At 35.9% G+C, this 21016-nt stretch overlaps 2 protein-coding genes across 4 annotated transcripts; one reads left to right on the top strand and one right to left on the bottom strand.

Moving 5' to 3' along the window:
- The first annotated feature begins 297 nt into the window (after positions 1-297).
- On the top strand, positions 298-4942 carry LOC132615054 (uncharacterized). 2 transcript variants are annotated; one of them, XM_060329610.1, is made up of 4 exons: positions 302-632; positions 1330-1449; positions 2769-2999; positions 4316-4942. In XM_060329610.1, exons 1-4 carry the CDS (start codon positions 453-455, stop codon positions 4679-4681), a joined length of 897 nt encoding a protein of 298 aa, XP_060185593.1. In that variant the 5' UTR covers positions 302-452; the 3' UTR covers positions 4682-4942. The 2 variants fall into 2 exon arrangements, with proteins under 2 accessions (XP_060185594.1, XP_060185593.1); XM_060329611.1 differs by lacking the exon at positions 1330-1449 and having other exon boundaries at positions 298-632.
- Positions 4943-5578: 636 nt separating this feature from the next.
- LOC132616197 (dihydrolipoyllysine-residue acetyltransferase component 1 of pyruvate dehydrogenase complex, mitochondrial) lies at positions 5579-20586 on the bottom strand. Of its 2 annotated transcripts, none has more exons than XM_060330807.1 (23): positions 20374-20586; positions 18191-18241; positions 16677-16734; positions 16568-16601; positions 15256-15305; positions 15112-15156; positions 14909-14982; positions 14583-14652; positions 11859-12035; positions 11718-11762; positions 11538-11611; positions 11028-11097; positions 10403-10804; positions 9898-9958; positions 9759-9803; positions 9592-9675; positions 7813-7889; positions 7678-7740; positions 7203-7273; positions 7059-7119; positions 6729-6789; positions 6501-6581; positions 5579-6034 (listed from the first exon to the last, which is right to left on the bottom strand). In XM_060330807.1, exons 1-23 carry the CDS (start codon positions 20451-20453, stop codon positions 5976-5978), a joined length of 1893 nt encoding a protein of 630 aa, XP_060186790.1. In that variant the 5' UTR covers positions 20454-20586; the 3' UTR covers positions 5579-5975. The 2 variants fall into 2 exon arrangements, with proteins under 2 accessions (XP_060186790.1, XP_060186791.1); XM_060330808.1 differs by having other exon boundaries at positions 16677-16725; positions 20374-20585.
- Positions 20587-21016: the final 430 nt, after the last annotated feature.

Here is a 21016-nt window from a genome sequence, read left to right as displayed (position 1 = left end):
TCTTTATCATATATTTTTATAGTATCTCTATCTTATACCCTACTTTTATTACAGGTTTCTTCTTGGAATATTGATCTAACATTATGTAATTGTGCTCATCAAAATAATGTCGTACAATTACAACACCATACAATATGAGTTAAACTATTGATGACTAGCATAAATGAATCACTTTCTATAGTTTGATAACATAAATGAGTCATTTCCTACCGTTCGATCACATAATTGATGACATAAATAAGCTAAGGCATAGTTGGATGACATATTTGAATGTTGTTTGTAAACTCTTTTTCTTAGCTGTTGACTTGACAATTTTTTATCTTATTTTATTTTTTGGTGTATGTAAATTCGTCCCTATTGAAAGTTATTTCATCGCAGGAGAAAATTCATCTCTTGGTAAATTCTCCCTTTGATAATCATAATCACACACCAAACAAGAAGAATAAGGAGTGATGAGCACAGAAGAGACTCTCGTTGAAGCGGCACTCAGAATTCTAAACACAGCTGACCCTGTTGAGAAGGCTCGTATTGGTGACCAAGTAGCAAACAAATGGCTGCAAGGTCTCATTTCTCAGCCTTATAATCCTTCTCAAGACCTCCCTGTTCCTGATCGCCCAGCTCGTCTTACAAATGTAATGATTCATTATTCTTGTTTGTTATGTCTATCACTTGTTCGATGAAATGCCGGAGAGATATGTTTTTTTTGCTTAGCTCATATTCTTATGTCTACCACCTGTTCGATGAAATGTCCAAGAGACTAAAATGCTTGCTTTACTATTCTTGTGTGTTAAGTTTTCTGGGAAATGTTAATAATGATGAACAGGTGAAGCGAGAAATGTATTTTGCTTAGCCCAAATTCTTGTTTCCTATGTCTAATACCTGTTCGATGAAATGCCCAAGAGACCCAAATGCTTGTTTTACTATTCTTGTATGTTAAGTTTTCTGGGACATTTCTAATAATGATGAACAGGTAAAGCTGGCGACACCTCAAATTCGAGTTGATTTCTCATATGGTTACTGAACTAATAGTTATTATCTCAGAAAGTCACTTTTTTTGTTGAAGGAAATTGAAATCAAGAAAGATTGACTTTCTGACCTAATAACTATTAGGTGAGTGACCATCTGAGAAAGCAACCCCCTCAAAAAAAGTGACTTTCTGAGATAATAACTATTAGTTCAGTAACCATATGAGAAATCAACTCGAATCCCCCTCAAATTCTTGTTTCCTGTGTCTATCACATGTTAAATGAAATGCCCAAGAGACCCAAATGCTTGTTTTACTATTCTTGTATGTTAAATTTTATGGGAAATGCTAATAATGATGAACAGGTCAAGCTGGTGTCGCCAAGTCTCATGCCAAAGCTTGGAAAAGCAGGAAGCTTGCAGAGTAGACAAGCCATTGTACACAGTCTTGTTCACACTGAAAGCTGGGCTATTGACTTGTCTTGGGTATTTAAAAACACCCTCATTTCCTGAGTTGCTCTTTTTTTTTTTTTTTTTTTCGCCTTTCAGTTTATGTATTCCCAAGTATATTCCACTTTATAGAGAAAAAAGTATTTGGTCCTTATTAGCTTGTGAAGAAATTTTGTAGGGCCTTTGATGATAAGATTAGTTAGTGATAGCGCAAGTTAATGTATGCTGAGATTTTTAGATATAGTACTTGGTTTAGAAAATGGTAGACTAGATGTAATTTCTCAAGTGAAATGTGCTGTTTTACACTAGAAACTGGAACAAAGAGTGTGGTTATTCTTGCAAAGAAGGTAGGCAAACACAGGTGGATTGAGCCAGTGAGTATTGGGTACCAACTGCAGCCGCAAACTTCAATGTGACAATCAGATTCGAACTTAGTGTGTGTGCATGCATGTGTTCCTTTAATTATTTGTATGTAACTATAGTTGAAGGGAAGGGGAGCCTTGGCATAACTGGTAAAATTGCTGCCATGTGATCAGGAGGTCACGGGTACCAGCCATGGAAACAGCCTCTTGGAGAAATGCAGGGTGAGGCTGCGTACAATAGACCCTTGTGATCCGGCTCTTCCCCGGACCCCGCGCATAGTGGGAGCTTAGTGCACCGAGCTGTCCTTTTTTTTAACTATAGTTGAAGGAAATGGGCCTGCCTTCACCGTACAATTGATCACAGATAAAGAAACATTGAACAAGGTTGCTAAACATTTCTGAAGTAGCAAGACAAGTGAATGAAGGTCTAGTGAATATTTTTTCCATGAAGACAAACCCCTCCGGCGGAAACGTAACCTTTTTCGCTATAGGTTGAACTCGTTGTGAACCTTTTCAGTTATTAGTAGTGGCTCGTGAAGTGGCCTTCTTTCTTTACAAAAAAAAAAAAGATACATGCCCCTTTACTTGATATTATATTAGTAAAGTCAAGCCATATTTACCAGTTTCAAAAAAATAAAAAAAGATTAGTAAAGTCAAGCCTAAAGGCCCTTTACTAATATAATAGAAGGTAAGGCAGTCAAGCCCTATCTAAGTAAAACTACGGCTCCTTGGTTGGAATGGAAAGGCGGCACCCCCTATAACAGCAAGGCAAGTTCAGTTGGCGGACCTCTTTTTCTTGTTGCTGGGGAGGAATTGTGTTTGTAGTAAAAAAAAAAAAAAAAAAAAAAATTATGCACCTAGTAAGGTGGATAGTACCTCTATTTGATGATTCATTGTTGGCTATAACTATGCATTTTTGAATCGCACTTGTCAAATGCAATTATTGATTAACTTTCCCCTGTATGATTATATATGTCACTGGTTGTCTTACAGGATATAATTGCTCGATTCGGCAAGCAAGAGTCAATGCCAAGAGAATTTTTCACTGATTTTGTAAAAGTTGCACAAGATGAGGGGCGGCACTTTTCTCTACTAAATGCACGGCTTAAGGAACTAGGTTCTTTCTATGGAGCTTTACCTGCTCATGATGGTCTGTGGGATTCGGCCATTGCTACTTCCAAAGATCTGTTGGCTCGTTTGGCTATTGAACACTGTGTTCATGAGGTATCTCTTCATCTCTTACACCTGATAACAATAAAAAGGATATGTATGAATGAAAAATTAAAAAAAAAGACATTTTCTTTGTGAAGTCTCGAATGATTGAATTCATTGGAAGTCACTGGGTTTTCAACCATGCTTTTATGTCTTACTTTTGTCAATAATTCTGTTAACAAAATTCATAAGCCTCTATTATAAGGGTTTATTCCGGAAAATTCCTTTGCATTATGTCAGTTGATCCATTTTAATGTGAAACATTCATAATGCAAGAGCTGTCTGTAACTCTGTAAATTATAATCCCCCCGTTTCAATTTGTTTGTCTCGTTCTGACTTGGCACAGAGTTTAATAAAGTAGAGAAGACTTTTGAATCTTGTGGCCTTAAATTAAAGATATGTAGAATGTACCAAAACATCTATTAAGATGCCATGAGGAAAGTTGGAATTGAAGAGTTGCCAAGGCATTCTTTTGGAACCGACTAAAAAAGAAAGTAAGACAAACAAATTGAGACGGAGGCAGTATATGGTAATCATATATGAAAGAAAAAAAAAATGGACAAAAAGTAACAATTAAGTTTCCCTCAGTCATAAGCGTTTTCAACTCTTTATTGTCACTTCAATTTTACGCTACATTACTTCTAAATTATAACGTGATCAGCTGTCTGCAAGCTAGACCAATCTGGCCCCCTAAGTGATGAGATTCTTGATTGTTACTGGCTGAATATTAACCAACAGCTGCAATTTTGCGTTGTGATATCATTATAACCTCTGTTATTTGTTTATTCAGAACATATATTTTCTTGCTTTCACTAGTGATTTTTTAGTAGTTTCCAGGTTTAACATGAAAACAGGGGTGTAATAAAGTGATTCCATGTGGTTAGACATATCAGAGGCATCTGTGATGGATATGCATAAGTCTTGAAAGAATTTGAAAGTACTAAGAAAACTTAAAAGTCCAAGAAATGAATAGCAGTATTGATATGTAGGACTTCCAACATATCTTATATAATCTACAAGTATCTCAATAGCGGTACTGATCAAACAAGGGCAGCGTGAAGGATGGGTCATCTGAACCTAGTAGCTCTGGCTCGGACGTTGTATGTGTTAAAAAAATTCCCCAAAATAAGTACAAATAATTGATTTTGAACCCAATAAATTAAATGAGTTGTGGTAGAATCATGAACTCCAAAACCATCAAGTTTAAATCCTGAATCAACTTCTATGATCGAAGGCTTGTTTTCTGGAGTTCGTCATCATTGTTTTTTGTGGCATCACTTTCACTTTTCCATACCAGGTTGGTGACTTCACATTTTCTGAGAATGCAGGCCAGAGGACTTGATGTGGTGCCAACAACAATATCCCGTTTCCGCAATGGTGGTGATAATCAAACAGCTGAATTATTGGAGAATGTTGTTTATCCGGAAGAAATAACTCACTGTGCTGCTGGAGTAAAATGGTTCAAGTATCTTTGCTTGAGATCAAGAAATCCAATTCTGAGTGACCTTCCTTTAGAAGAAAATAGTGATACCGTGGAGGTAGACAATGAAGTGATTCAAAAGTTTCACTCCACCGTGAGGACATATTTCAGAGGGCCATTGAAGCCTCCTTTTAATGAGCAAGCAAGAAAAGCTGCTGGATTTGGTCCACAATGGTATGAGCCTCTTGCCGTTAAAGATTACTCAGTGGAATGAAGATTTCTTTTCTCTGGTGTTTGTAGAATTTCTGGTGCTTACGGAGGGAAATTGGACATTGGTTGTGGAATTTTGTCTTGTTTCCAATTTTCATGATATTAAGCACACATGTTACTCTGGGTTATTGGGAACTTTAGTGTTGAGAGGACTCTTCTAACTAGACATCAACTGCAAGGGGTGACACCACAGCAACACTTATTCGCACCCTTCTCATCATTGAGTTTTATACTTATCTATTTATTCTAAAAAAATTATGTCAAACTGACACTTGATATCTAGTTAGTAATACTGGAATGCTAGATGATCATTGTGGGCGAATTTTTTAACCAATATTCTTTTTACAGAGAGCTGCTGATTGGCGATTAACATAAAGAATTTTGGTTAACTGTTGTATTCTAGTCTTATTATACGTTGACTTTTCTCTTATATTATAAGTTCCACTACTATAATGGTTAATTAAAGGTATATCAATTACCCCGTCACGCTCTGATCTATAAATATCGAGTTTGGTACAAAATTAGAAAACTGGTATATTTTCTAGCATGTGGATGTCAAGTTTATTTTTCCTTTTTTCCTGGAAACTCTCGATAAAACCTAACGCTCTTTTAGATAAAAGATTAAGTGGCTGATCCAACCAAGGCTAAAGGAGGGAGAAAATTGGTGAAAGTAATCCTTCACAATTTGTTGTGATATTTTCACCTCTTATGTGTAAAAAGAAGATCTCTTGTAAAAGATACAAACCTAAAAACAAATCTGTAAAGAGATACAAATTCTATTGACCCGGATGTTCAAATGCAATCAATGTAATTTCACTAATTTGTCAATTATCTTCTGCCCTAAAAGCGCCAAATGTCAAAGTTAGTACATCGTAGATAGTAGATAGATACACAGTACAAATGAAAGAAGAAAAGGGAAAATTTGAAAACGCTATAAAACGATAGCTGCACGAAGTATCCCATATTCAGGCAGGTCCAACAAAGAAAGGGCAAAAATCAGGAGCTCTTTATTTGGTAAAGAATATTGAGGCACCCTTGTACAACTTTACAGGAAAAGCATATGAGAGTGCGATGTGTCATAACTGAGAGTATCTCAGAAGAAATGGTAGTATCACTGTAATTGGAACTAGTCCAACTTTATGGACCTCAATCATTCTCATTCTCAAGAACATAAATGGCACCCATTAGATACAAGTTTGAGATCTGAAGGCAAACTATATCTGAAAGAACTACGCCGCCTGCACAGGTTGTCCTGTAGGATATTTTGTTCCCAGACTTGAAAGTAAACTTTATCTGTATTACAGTAGAAGCCTCTTGATGTCACTGAAGTTAGACGACAATGCTGAAACGAAAGCACCTGCATGATTGATTCATTTTTGCTTTCACCCATCAGCACCCAACAGTAATAGTAGCAAGATACAAAGGGACAAGAAAAAGAGCCTCCACTTGGATGGCAACTGAAGCACTCATTAATGCTCAAAAGACGCAAACGGGAAAAAGAAAAAAGGAATAACACAATATAGTCTAAGAAGATTTAGTCTCTGATGCCTTGCCAACAACCTAATTAGAGGCAAAAGAACCCAATTCTAAGCCACGTACAAACAGAAGCATTAGTAAATCTTGCATACTCGTGTCCTAAATGTACAACTCTGAATATTCGACAGACAAGACTGCTATGACAACCAGCCTAAAAATTGGGACTTTTTGGCGATGATTTTTCGAGATTAAGTGCAAACACGTGAACAAGTAGCATAAAAATATTGCATGCCTACTTCTGTAAACTATCCTTTACAAGTTTTAAAAGATTAAAAGTCTGCACTTACCTCCAACCTTTCCATCGAAGACACGATGATCAGCAGATAAAGTCAAATTCATTTTGTTAACTACAGATGGCTTCTCAATTCCTGGAAAGAAGGAAGCAAAGTTCAACTAATTAAAACAACTAATACGTCTCTCCATTTCAAAAAGAATTTCATACTATGGGATTGGCAATATTAACAAATTGTAGAAGCAAAATAATTATTCCAGACGATTTGCAATCAGAACTATACCATCAGCTCCAACCACCGGTTCAACAACTTGATTGCCCCTACCAACAGCAATTATACCAGCCTGAGGAAAGACATTACAATGTTATCGATTTCAAGCTAGTGGCAAAGCAGATTTATGAGCTGTGACAGGAATAACCTGTTCTGGAGGACCAATTAGGCTATAATCCAGGTGACAGTTCAGTTATAAAAATTTAATGCATCAAGTGTAGTAGTTCAATAGTTAAGGAGAGACCAACATAAAAAGTTACTCTATTCAGTCAAAGGAAAGCAATAGCACATATCTTTCACGCAGGGGTGCTTCAGGATGAGAGGGAAGAAAAGTAAAAAGACCTGAGGGGGGTTGATAATTGCACAAAACCGATCCACTGGAAACATGCCCAAGTTTGAAATGCTGCATACGGAACATAGAAGATGTAATTTCTTACCAACGGAACTGGTCAATACAATACCTAGAATCCAAAGTCGATTATTCACCTGAAAGTGCCACCTTGGAATTCATTAGGTTTAAGCTTTCCAGCTCGTGCCTTTCCAGCAAGCTCCTTGATCTTTCATGCACAAGTAGATGATAATTAGAAGGTAAGAAACCACAATAAGCTGTGATATTAGACTCCTAAATAAAGACAGGTAAAATACAGTTTATACATATTGCAGAAATTACAATATTTCTTGTGCTAACTTCTAAGAATAAATTGCAGTTCCTTCCAAAGCATCATTCTCTAGTTTATACATATAGCAGAATTTCAATATCCACCACTTAAAAGGAAATACTATGTCTAGCTTTATTGTCAAAGCTATTGGAAAATAAACAACAACAACAACAACAACAACCCAGTGAAATCCCACACCGTGGGGTCTGGGGAGTGTAGAATGTACGCAGACCTTACTCCTACCAAGGTAGGATGGCTGTTTCCGAGAGACCTTACTCCTATCAACTTATATCCATATTTACCTCTGCTGAAATTGAGGATATGGATTTCTGATCAGCATTCCTGATAATTGGGGTCATCAAGCCCTGAAACTCAAGATAATGGGATAAGAGCAAGATTTGTAGAAGAACCAAGAAACACGTTAGTATGCCGCGTACCTTTTCAGTGGCAACGGCAACGGATATATCAACAGAATCACAAAGCACCACCTCACCTTTTCCATCATCCCAGTAAGCTGTAATGGATTTAAAGAGAACTTTTCAGGGAGCTAACATTTCACGGGAGAAAGCGTCTTCTACTAAGCTACTCATCCGGAAGCAAACTAGAAGTTTATATAGTGAAATTCAATGAAGAATAAGCATAGATTGGGAATGAATCAATCTGAGTTACCAAGAAAACCATATTTGAAGGATATAGTCATCAATTAAATACAATGACCTCTCCAGCCTTTTCAGCTATTCTTGGTTGTGGGTGTGGGGGTCAGTTATAAGGGTATTGTGAGGAGAAGTGCTACAGGTTTCAGGATAGCACTTTAGCAAACCAGTCATACTCTCTCAATTGTTGGTATAGAATGTATTTTGAAGGAGACAAATAGGGTAAAAGGTCAACTTACCATTTTACAGTATCCTAGACAAACACCAACAGATTGACATTGCTATCAATAGTTATTATGAATGCTGGGCGAAGAAACCAAAACTACGGTAGATTTCATGGAAATAGTGGTCTCCGTTAAAAACTTTAAGTCTGAACAAAGAGGTAGACTGTAGACAAAATCAACTCTTTCCGCGATAAGTTGTAATATATACAGAAACAAAGAGGAATGAGGATATCTCTGGAGAATTTTTTGGCCAGTCGGACTAATAGCTTGTGTTTTCACAACAATGGTCAAAGTATAGATACTTTTTGAGTTATGGGAAGAGGAAGAAAGAGAGAAGAAGTGTATACAAATAAAGGGCTGTTATTTTGTAAATATAGCATTTTTTTTTTTAATATTAACTTCCTATTCCATCCGGAAAAAGGTTTCGGAAAATGAGATGAGAGTTTCTCCTTTACAAAGTGAGTATTTTTGCCGCGAAGAGAAGTTTGACAGTTGAAAGAGGCTTCACTCCAGACCAACAGAGAGTGTACATGATTGGGATGAAGCCTAATGGTACATGATTAAGATGAAGCCTAATGGAGTTAAGTGTCTCATTGAGTGCCTTAGTATAATATATTATAGGAGACTCACTAGACCTTTGAAAATAAGAGAGACAGCATGCTTCATTTATATAAATGGAAATATGTATCTTTATAGCTTCATATCTCAAGGTCAATGTTCAATTCTGAACTTATCAAATAAAAAAGAATTTGATACACCATGAGCATTTGAGACAAAAGGGAAAAATGACACATCAATTATTATCAATGCAACATTATTAATCTTCATGACAAAAAAGGGCAGCCCGGTGCACTAAGCTCCCGCTATGCGCGGGGTCCGGGGAAGGGCCGGACCACAAGGGTCTATTGTACGCAGCCTTACCTTGCATTTAATCTTCATGACAATATCAAACTATAAATTCTTAAAATTTACCTAAAACAGAATGTGATAACTATAAGTTTGTACAGGACTTTAGGATATCTAAGTGCCCGTTACAACAAACACCAATCACATTCAACTGGAAAAGCTATCTTTTGTCCCTCCTACATCTCCATCCAGAGATCATATGATCTTTTCCTGACGTGGAAAAACTAAATGAAACTGACTGGAAAATATCGAAACTGCCAAAAAGATTATGGTCATTCCTCTAACAAAGCTAGAAAGCCTGCTTCCACATACTAAACAAATTCACAATTAGGCTTCATAGCTAACTACACTTCACTTCATCCTACATTTTAGTTGTTAATAAGAAATAAGTTAAGAACTTCAATTAGCAATGAAACTACTAATAATATCTCACCATTTGCTTCTGGTACATTTCTTAATGCTGCTGCAACCACTTTGATGACAATGTCATTCACCGAGACTTTAACATCATACTTTTCTGCATAGAAGGAAGATGTGCTAGATAATTATGAAGGATTATCAGTAAAAGCAACAAGAGAAATAAACACCTTAATGCTATACCTTTAAGCTCCTTTCTGAAGGAGAGAAGGGGGTCCAATATAACATCTGTTAGGAATGACCATTAATTTGAAAAAGTTCCACATATTAAATATAAGTAAATCACTACTTATGGCACTGAGAACTTGAGAACTAACAGAACCTGTGGACAAATACAAGTGAGGAGTAGATTGCTTAGATTCCAATAACCTTGCTGCTATCACCTGCAAAATATAACAATTGAGACACGGCAAATCAAGTATAAGGTGGCATCAATGCAGGTCTCCTATGTGCATAAAAACACAGTGGAGCTGGGAGTTGAGAATACATATATAGCACCTAAACTTAGTGAAAAAATAAGACCGATGTAGAGCATAAGCCAAGTAGAAAGTGGAGCGAAGAATAAGCAAAAACCACAATGAATATACTGCATAACTAGCACTTCAACAGAAAAGAGGGGGAAAAAAAAAAAAAGACAAAAGCTAATATCCTACATGGAATCCTTATTTGAGCAACTGATATCCTACTTGGGGCCCTCATCCGAACAACTGATTTATTAGCATTTTTTTATATTTTTCGCTATACATGCAACACAATTAAAGCTCTATCATTTAATAAGTACAATTAGGTAAAAGGATTAAAAAACTGGTGATGGTAGTTTGTGGTACCTTGCGAATTTGACTATTAGGTAAATCTTCATAAGCATCCTTTTGCTGACCATCAGATTTTAACCCAAGTGGCTTTGTTGGAGTAGCTTGTTGGTCGACCTGAGGAGGAGATGGAGTTGCCTTCTTCATTGGTGAAATGTTGGTTGATCCCTTTCCTGACTTCAATGCAGCAAGAACATCTCCCTTTAACAGGGTACCACGAGGACCAGATGCTGGAATTGATGATGCATCTAAACGATGTTCCATAATTAACATCTTAGCAGCTGGACTGATTCTATTGAAACCTGTCGCCTGAGTTCTAAGTTCAGCCGGGGCATCATGACGGACCGACTTTTCTTCCTTAACCACATTGCTGCCGCTGCTCGATGTCCTCACAGCTTCAATATCATTTTCATCCTCGACCTTGCAAAAAATAAGTATTAATTCCACAGACTGTTAAGAGTCATAATCCCCAGCAGAGTAACTATACCAAATCAAATTATTATTTTTTTTTTAGAAAAAAGAACTGAGACAACCCCCTACCTAAATCTGTGTATACTGATTAGCATCTTCTAATTGTTAAGACAACAGAAAGTTCTGAACTTATCTCAGGAGGTGAAAAGAGAGAGGAGCATTAGCAACTTACTGTGATTGCAATAGGCTGCCCAACAGCCACATCTTTTGAACCTTCAGGTGCCACTATTTTGGCCAAGAATCTGCAATCACCAAATAAAAATAACACTTTGCAAGCATAGAAAATGAACAAATGAAATTGTAAAACCAACACTGAATCAGAGGGAAAGAGTTTCACAATCTACAAGAGCAAACAGGATACCGATGGACTGTAATGTAATGTCCCCTACTTTAAAGACCTAGAAACATGAGAAAATCGTAATGAAAACAGCCTCGCATATTCCTCCAAGAAATAAACAGCAGCAGATGTAACTAAGAAGGCCACCCATCATATAATGTCAATATGAAGCGGCCAGGAAGGATTCTTCCTTCAATATTTTGAGGCTGCTTTTCTGGTTAATTAAGAAGTCCTAAGAAATAATTACCTCATAGAGCACAATAAAAGATAGTAATAGATATCTCTAATGGTATCTTATCTTAATGCAATTAAACATCTTATCTAAAATGTGATAGGAATGTTTACCCTTCTTCGAGACTTTCAAACTCAAGAGTTGCTTTGTCAGTTTCTATCTCACAGAGAATGTCACCAACCTCTATCTGTGTCAAAAGAAAAATAAGCTAATAGTTGCACATGCTATTTCACTGCCCATTGTCTGGGGCATTTTATTGGAAATTCACTAGCCTCATGTCATGCAGCACCAACCTTGTCACCTTCCTTTTTCCTCCATTTAGCGATGTTACCTTGGTTCTATAGGTAAAAGTCAAACAAGAATTCATCAGCATTGACAGGATAAACAAACAAGTATAGATGGAAATTCAAGAGTCCATTATGAACTTTCAATACCATGGTTGGGGACAAAGCTGGCATATCAAGGACCAAATGAGGAGGAAGTTCAGATGAGCTAATATTCGCAGGACTGGCTTCTGGTGCTGCATCTGTCTGAGAAGATGCCTGATTTTTAACCCCTGATGCACCACCAGCAGTAGCAGGGACTTTTTGTATGTCATCTGCTTCTTCCACCTACTCAATTAGCAGAAAATATTTATAATAACAGATGCCCATGGCAGTCTACACAAGCTGCTTAAGCTAAAGAATTGAGAAGTCACGAGATATCCAATATAGTGAGGCAGAAGAACATTGAAGGAATTTAAGCAATAAAGGTGACAGTCATTCTGACTTTGAAAGGGAACAGAATTTAGTTCATACTAAGGTAGAGAAATTAGCTCATAATAGTGAAATAAGCTGCTGGTTGAGGAACAACCAAAAGACAAGAACTTGCTAGTAGACTTAAAGCATTCAACACTACAGCTTCATGTCTAATTAGCTATGAGATAGTTATTGCCTTTATAGCTATATTTTAAGCCATCAAGAAGATCTATTGATGATCCCTGCAAGTATTTTCTTAGTGTGTTTAGACAGAAAGGAACTGCAGATGTTTTGATGGAATCTCAACTCCAAACCACTCCTTAAGAGCTAGATGTTTTCTTCATTTGTTTAGCTGGAGCAATTGAACCCCAGTAAACGATTCTGCTCAATTTTGGACTTTGTTAGCTCCCTAATCCTAGCAGTCTCTTTGCATGTATTGGAGCTCACACAACTTCTTTTGCAACTTTTGCATCTTCTTGATGCCTTTTTAATGAAACTTCTTACTTCATCATTTAAAAATGGAGTCAAACTGAGTCAAGAATACCTGCGAAACAAATTCTGCTCTTGAAAAAAAAAAAAAAGAATTAAGACCAAGAAACAAATTTAGCAATTGTCTCTCTTGGTAGACGTTATGAATTTATTGCATACTTTACTTTCTCCTCCAAGTTCAATACTCGAAGATGAGATCCTTGATACCAATCGCTTTCTAGTACAACGGAAGAAAGTATCCTAATCCATCCAAATTCTCCATCGCTTGGCTTTCTCATAATTATCTTTTGAATAAAAGAACTCTTTTAGATAAAGCAAGAACTTTTAATTGAATTTCTAACAAGATGGTTTCAAAGCTATAGAGTATATGACATTAGGCTTTCATAAAAAAATCTCTGCTATAGGTACCATCAGGAGGAATTAATTTCTAATTCAAAAATACAAGTGAAACGAGAAGATTTCCTTTAGTTTCCACTTTCCATGCTGGTCTTTCCAATCCTTATAAAATTCATTCACTTCTTTCCAACCAAATCATCAAAACCGCACAAAGAAATTGTCTCCCATATCTTCCTTTTCTCGCTTCCATCCTCTTTTTCTTAGAAAAAATCCCTAAGGGCCAGTGGCGCACGGTTCGAGACTCGGCTTCCATCCTTTTCAAACCCCACCTTCTTGCAGCATTTTCCACTGTCTAGTAAAACCCAAGATAGTTTAACAAGGAGCATATTAATGCCCATATATCTGATGCAAACTACAACGTACTATGTGGTGGTTCCTGTCCAACATATTATTCATTCTCTTCCTCAGATTGTTTGCTGACAGCGTCCTACATAATACACCATGTTAGACACACCATCTTCTCTGGTTCTTTAGTCTTCGCAACTGATTTACAATCAGGTCTTAAATCCCTCCATTGAGTAGGCCTCTATATCATCACTTCACAGACAAACGTTGACTGCCTACCTCTTGCCATCTCATTTCTATCATCTCTCCAAATTGTATGTAGCCGTAGATCTTCCGTAACAAACTCTCGACTTCTGTTCCATTTGCTTAGACACTCTCACAATTCGAAAAAAGAATGACGCTTTCTGATTGGGTAGGAGAAATGCAAGGTTGCTTGGCTTTCAACAGTTCAATGCAAACCACTTTGTGGCTTAGGGTTTGAAGAGGGATGTTGTAGGTTAAATGAACATTGGTATAGCTTTCCTTTTGAAGCCACAACACAAAGGACTGATAATCAGAAAAGAATGACTGATACCTATAGCATGGTGGCTTTTGTAGACTTCTGATGGAAGAGAACAGTGTGTAGGCTTATAAGCAGGAAGAAGCTTATAATATAGTTCAAAAGATTTGAAATCAACATTTGATTTTATCTGGTAGAAGCTACCATACTTGCAGAAAATCAGATATTACAATTTCCAGGAATGAATGCATTTAGTTTTCAATCTTTCATATTTTTACCAATTTCAACCTACTTTGATTTATGGGTTTGTTGTTGTTGTGGGCGTCAGTCTTCCAGTGTCAGCTCTTTGATAGGCAAATTGATATTGAATTGGGACCCAAAAAAAAATCCGCTACCAAAGCGCGTGCTTCATTTGTTAAAACAAGACTAGTTTAAAGGGGGGAGAATCGACAAAACGCTTTGGAGAGAATACACACTTTCCAAATGAGATTTTTTAAGTTTCCTACTGTTTAAGCAAACAAAAAGAACAACAGAAACACTAAATAGAATGATTAGAAATTCTTGTGATGTACCACAAACTTCATTTTTCATTTTGCACCAAAGAACTCCAGAGAAGAAGAGAAAGAAAAAGAGAAAACTGCAGCATTCTCACTTCAATTATATTTTAGTGGTGCTTGATTGAAAGGAGATGATCACAAAATAGAAAATGAAGAGGAAAAGTGGCAGGAGAAATATCTGAGAACTCTTATTACCGTAATTGCTATAGCCTGTCCCACTGGTACATCTTTTGTTCCTTCAGGGACCAATATCTTTGCAAGGTAACTGCCAATGACATCCCAAAACAACAAAACCAAATACATTAAAGAAGTGCATCAGTTAACCAGATGATTAGAATGAGTATTTCAGGAATTGATGAACAGCAGTAGAATCAGAGAAGATAACTAATTAAATACAAAATATCTAAAGACAAGCAATAACATCAGAACAGAACATTATTTACCTTATCAAAGAAAATCATAAAAGAACATCCTCTCCATAAGTTTTAAATGAATACAGCACAATTGGAATGTAGGCTTACCCTTCTTCAAGACTTTCAAACTCGAGTGTAGCTTTATCAGTCTCTATCTCACATAGTATGTCCCCAACTTCAATCTGTTAGGAAATCAGAATTCAACCGGGTGTAATAACACAGAAGTTTCAATTGTTGAGCAGGCATTATCTCTATCTAAAAGTGAAGATACTTTACTACTTTACTTCAGGTAACAATGAAAAGCAACTGACCTTGTCCCCCTCTTTCTTTATCCACTTTGCTATATTACCTTGAGTCTGCGATGAGACGAGCACGTAAGTTAAAAATTTCCACAATAATAAGGAGATCAGAAAACTACATCATTCATAGAAATAATGCCACACAAGACATATTACCATTGTAGGAGACAAAGCTGGCATTGCCACCTCTGTATGCACAGGAGCCTCTGCAATAGTAGGAACTAAGTATTATAACATTTAACAGCCACCTCAATTCTGCCTAATAAAATGTCATATTATCAGCAAACTCTAAGAGAGTTCAAGATATAAGTTGTATAAAAATGAAAAAAAAATTCAGGGTGTAACAGGTCCCAAGGTCACCAAATATCTTTCCGCTTACTTTCTCAAATAGAAAACAAATTCACTGAAGGGGAAAGTAATTTTATTTTATTTTTTTGAAACTGGTAACTGACGTTCCCTCCAAGAGGACGACAAAATCATATTCAAAATTTCACTGAAGGGGAAAGTCAACGGCCCACATAGCATATATTTGATTAGAGGACAACGAAATCATATATTTGGAGAAAACAAGATAGAGACAAAGTAATCAAACACTTGCTGGAAAGGAAACACCTCAGGTTCATCACACACAAGTACAATCAAATTGCCTTGTTAGGCTTCTTTATAATTATCGCGTCAAGATAGCACTCGGAAGTAAACACACCTAAACATAAAGTCTCCAAAACACCAGATTTAAGCATCACGTCATAGGATGTGAGCTAGTATTCCATCTCTTTATCATTCAAACAACAATTATGCCTCAGTCCCAAACAAGTCGGGGTCGGCTCACTTCTCCATTTACGCGTAACTTATGTCATCATTGTACCAAATGAAAATAAAAATAAATAAAATGAAATATATAAATAAATAAAAAAGTAATAATTATAATTATAATAATAATATTAGAAGTTCTCTAACAAGACTAAAACATATTCCCAACTAGTAGATATCACCTATATGGATCCTTTTCTTCCACTGTGCCCTATATTTAGCTAAGTTTGCACTGATTCCGTCGTTTTATCAATCAATTTATCAAAAAAAACATGGAAGAAGCTCATCCCTAGTTCTGTAATAAAATGATGGTACAAAGGCGGGTTATTTATTATAGAAAAACAGTATAAATGAGGAGCTCAAGTCAAGAAATAAGCACATTATTAAAGCAACGGTCTCCTACAAACAATCGTACTAACAGGACCAACAGTAATGGACTTATCTCCCTGTTTTGTGCAATTTTTATTAGATGTTAGAAGGTGAAAGAATTTATAAAGTTGTGCTCCACTTTTTTTTTTTTTTTTTTTTTTATGATTCAACAGATGGTGTCGGCTTGAAAGTCAAGATACGACGGTGGAAGCTACCGAAAGCAATCTATGAATATCTGGAAAGCTAATAGCATTGAGTGGGAGCAACGTCATTTGTATAATGTACTTACCAGCTGACGAGAAGTACCGAACACCACTTTGCAGCTGCAACATTTCCAACATTAGATCAGAGAAACATAAAATAATTAAATTTATTTGACAGACATGTTTGCAACTAACCTTAGATGGGATGCCATGGACTTCACTGAGCAGGCGGAAATGTAAAGGCCTGACCGAACTTCAAAATAAGTGAACAGCATAAAGTTCAAGAAAATATGCATCTAGTTCAATGTAAATATAACACTGATGCAACTTAATTCCTAAAGAAGCCATATCATCTCCCATGCAAAGATTCTTGACTATCCTTTTTTTTTTTTTTTTTAATCAAGAAATAAATGGATCAGGGTTTTTCTTGACTATCCTTATGTGTGCATTAAGTCAATTTTCTGCTAAACCGGCATTAAAATCAACAAGATAGGAATATGCAAGACAGACTAACTAAACAACTATGCTACTGTTAGTATTGGCACCCCAAACTAAAAACTGAAGCTAAAAATCAAACTTTAGGTGGTATGAACAAAAATGCAAATTATCAATCTCTCAAGAATTTTATTCACTTTATGACATGAGAAATCCAATTAGCCCATATAAAAATAAAAGAATTAAATTGAGGAGTCTCTAAATTTTAATACATCCGGTTCAGCAATAAATTTATGAAGATGTGGATCATCTTATTCACAACATATAACCCAGTTAGAAAACAATAGATTGATGGAGAGAGAGTGAGACTCAGACTGTCTGCAATCATACATGTGAATGCTGAAGACTTATGGCCATGAGGTTATCATTGGGAAGAGGGTATGTTTCTGGACATAATTGATAACAGGAGTTGTAGGAAGGTTTACTTGATAAATCAACTTTTGATCACACATCTAAAGAAGTTAATTTGGTCCGATCTTAGGATCTGAAACTCTTCTGGTGAAGCTATTTTTATTGCTTTTTCCATCTCCTTGCAACTTCGCATCATCTCAATGTCCTTTCATTATAACTTTTAAGTAATATAAGTTCCTAAATAACCTTCCTTTTTTTGATAAGATCTTAAAAACATAGCAAGTAGTGTATGGATAGAGTTTCACTTTGAGATCGCGGGAGTATCATCCCCATTTGACCTTAATATGTAAAAGAGTTGGCTACATCTCCAACAGCTATAATTTGTGCAAAACAAAAACGTCAATGTGGGACTCATGCCACCAAACATGATAGGGAGGAAAAAACCGCACTCCAGTCATTATGATAGACCCTTCCAGGGGAACGTACCCATCATTGCACCACAGCCCTATTAGACCTCATGAAATCTGGAAAACTGGGTGGAGTTGGGTTGGACTACAATGGAGTTTCTATAGGAATAGAAAAATGCTTAACTAACTTAATGCTTTATTTTTGCCTTTGACATGGCATTAGATCCAAGAAACCCACTTAAACCATGGAAAAATTTAAAAATGGAAAATCAGTTACTAGCTAATAGAGTTCTACATACACGATCATCTTAATACTAAAGGATAGTTCTCTGCAAAATTATGTCAGTGAGCTTTTCTTTGAGAAGAAGTTATGTCAGTTACTTTTTCAGTTGAGATGGCATATTTCAGTAAATAAACCGCTAGAATGGACCAACAAAAATTATTAAAATTACAGACCTTAATGAAGTAGCATCCACATCAGGAATTTGATTCAGCGCCCCAGAAACACTGCACCCGATAAATCATTAATGAAAATTTGCAAATTTGAAAATGGATTTCATAAATATTAACAAGGGAATAATGAACTTCATTTTTTTTATGATGGTGGTGTTCGGGCAGGCAAGCTTACGTGCAACGACTCCGGGTACCTTCTACCTCCCACTAGTACAAGTATAGGTACCGACTATCGGGTAACTTTGCCCACCAAAGCTTAGGCAGATGGGAGGAAATCACCTACGTGCTTTTTGTCTCTACCAAGGTCTCAAAAAGGTTTACACCACTTCATTGACCACTAGGCCACACTCTTGGGTGCAGAATAATGAACATCATAATACACACTTTAACCTGGTGAAATGCTTAAGAAAGAATGGACCTTCTCAATAAGTATGAACACCCATTATAATCATTGGAACTGGGAATTAAGTGAAAATAGAGGGCTCTTGTACAAATTTCTTATGCGAAATGACTGATAACAAGACAGAAATGATACACAACCCTGTACAATATGAAAAAGAGTATTAGAATAAAAAATTTGGTTCATCACCCCACTTTTCCTTTAGTTAATAATGAAATTATTTACAACATTGAAGGGGTGCAATCCCAATGATGTCTTGGATTTAATTCAACAAAAAGAAAACCTAATACCCCAATTGTTTACTGGTTGAACCAATATGTTCCAAAAGAGAACTTGGTGTACATACACCAAAAAGCTAGCGAGGAAAGAAAAAAAAATCAACAGGAAGATGATCCCTTCTTTGTCACTAAAAATAGTTGTCTTGTCCAACAAATTTATTCTCGATTTCAAAGTTTAGAGCGTTCTGAAGCCTTGTCTTTCTTGTTTTTCATTTTACCTTGCCTTTCTTGTTACTCCTTTTATTACTTCATCTTTGATATCTTTTCTCAAATAAAAAGTACAAGCCATCAATTACTTGCAATTCTGCAACCAAAGAGGCACGCAGATCATTACATTTATCCCGCCGTATAACCAATCTTGAAGTCCGCTTTTCCATTTATAGTTATATGCATAATCAGACATATTAGCATGACTTGTGAATTGCTCTGTATACTCTTTATTTGAATGGACATTACTTAAAATACTGACACTTTGTGCACTCCCCTGAAAACATCACAACTCTCTTCTTTCACGACTGAAATTTTCCACCATAATGAACCCCCATCTGAACCCTACGCTTGAAGATAGAACCCTTTAACATTACTAGGGGAAGGAAAATCAGCTTTCTCCTCAAATTGGTCCGTTAACTAGAAGAACGTCTTCATATTAACAGCAAACGAAGCAAAAGAGTAACTTGGACCTTAATCTATCAAATTTAAGGTTCAGAACAGTTAAGAAGGTTCATTAAAATGGAGCAAAATAAATCATTTGAAAAACGCGTCAGCTATCTACGTCTTTTTTATTAATCCACAAGAAGCAATAAGCTTGTTGACCGCACAGTATATGTTACAGCCTATGCAAGAGATTCTTCTAACCTAGAGGACCAGATATTATTCAATCTCAAATACTTATTGCCAAAATCAGAACGCGCATAGATACAAATATTATCATTTCTCTTTATGTGTGCTAATATCTATAATCCACGCCAACATTAAGCAATTTGTAACACGTATGTTAGCACTGATCTTACAATTTGGTCCTTTAACTAGAAGAAGATCTAAAATGAATCAAATGAGTAACTTAGACCTTAAATCTAATTAAATTTGAGATTCCAAACAGTTCAGTAGTTCAATTAAAATGGAGCAAAATAAGTCATTTGAACAATGCATCAGCTATATTATTCAATCTCAAATACCTACGTCCAAAATACACACATATATAATCATTTCTGTAATTCTTATTAAACGCGGTAGAATCGATTACAGACTTGAGCTAATAAAGTACAACGATTCAAAAAAAAAAAAATGTAAATAGAAGCGTACTGATGAACATAGGCCTATGCAAGAGCTTCTTCTAACCTAAAGGACCAGATATTATTAGTTCAATCTCAAATAGCGATTGTTAAAATCCAAATGCGCGCACATACACATATATTATCATTTCTCCGTGTGTGTGCAAATTTACGGCAACATTCAGCAAATTGTAATTCAAATTAAACGTGGATTAGAGGATTGAGTTAATGAATTACGGCGATCGGAAAGTGGAGGCGAGATGACGGCGAGCTTGGAGAAGAGATTGTAAGGGATAACGAAGTCTCGAAAGCGCCATCGATCATTCAACAGATCCACCACGCTTTTCTTTGCTTTCTTCTACTTCTATATTGCTTAGTATTATTATTCTGTCCCGCTCCCAATATGTTTCAATAGAAAGAGAAAAAATGACAAAAGATAGTCCCTTCGTGTTGATGAAAGTGTAAAATATTTTCCCTCTCTCCGATTTATGTGATATTTTTCGCTTTTTAATGTAACTTAGAACTTGTTTGATCATGAGAACTTTTCACTTTTTTCTGAAAAATTATTTTACTTTATTTGGAAATTAATGTTTGGCTATGAAAATTTGAAATTACATTTGAAATTTGAAAAACATCAAAAATATTGTTTTCGCTTTTTTTTTTCACTTTCAATACATTCAAATAACAAAATATTCTTTGCAAAAACTATAACCAAACACAACTCCAACTTCAAAATTCCAAATAAAGTGAAAAATAATTGGTTTTCATGGCCAAACGCCTACTTAGAGTACTTATATTTATTTCAAATATATAAATCTTAGTCTTAAAAAATTGAGTTAATCTAATTTAATTTAGCTTCAAAATTTAGTCAAATTTACTT

The sequence above is a fragment of the Lycium barbarum genome, chromosome 10, assembly GCF_019175385.1.
Source record: "Lycium barbarum isolate Lr01 chromosome 10, ASM1917538v2, whole genome shotgun sequence".
In the NCBI taxonomy this organism is placed as follows: domain Eukaryota; kingdom Viridiplantae; phylum Streptophyta; class Magnoliopsida; order Solanales; family Solanaceae; genus Lycium; species Lycium barbarum.
Note: the sequence above shows the minus strand (reverse complement) of the source record. Positions and strands in the feature narration are given on the sequence as shown.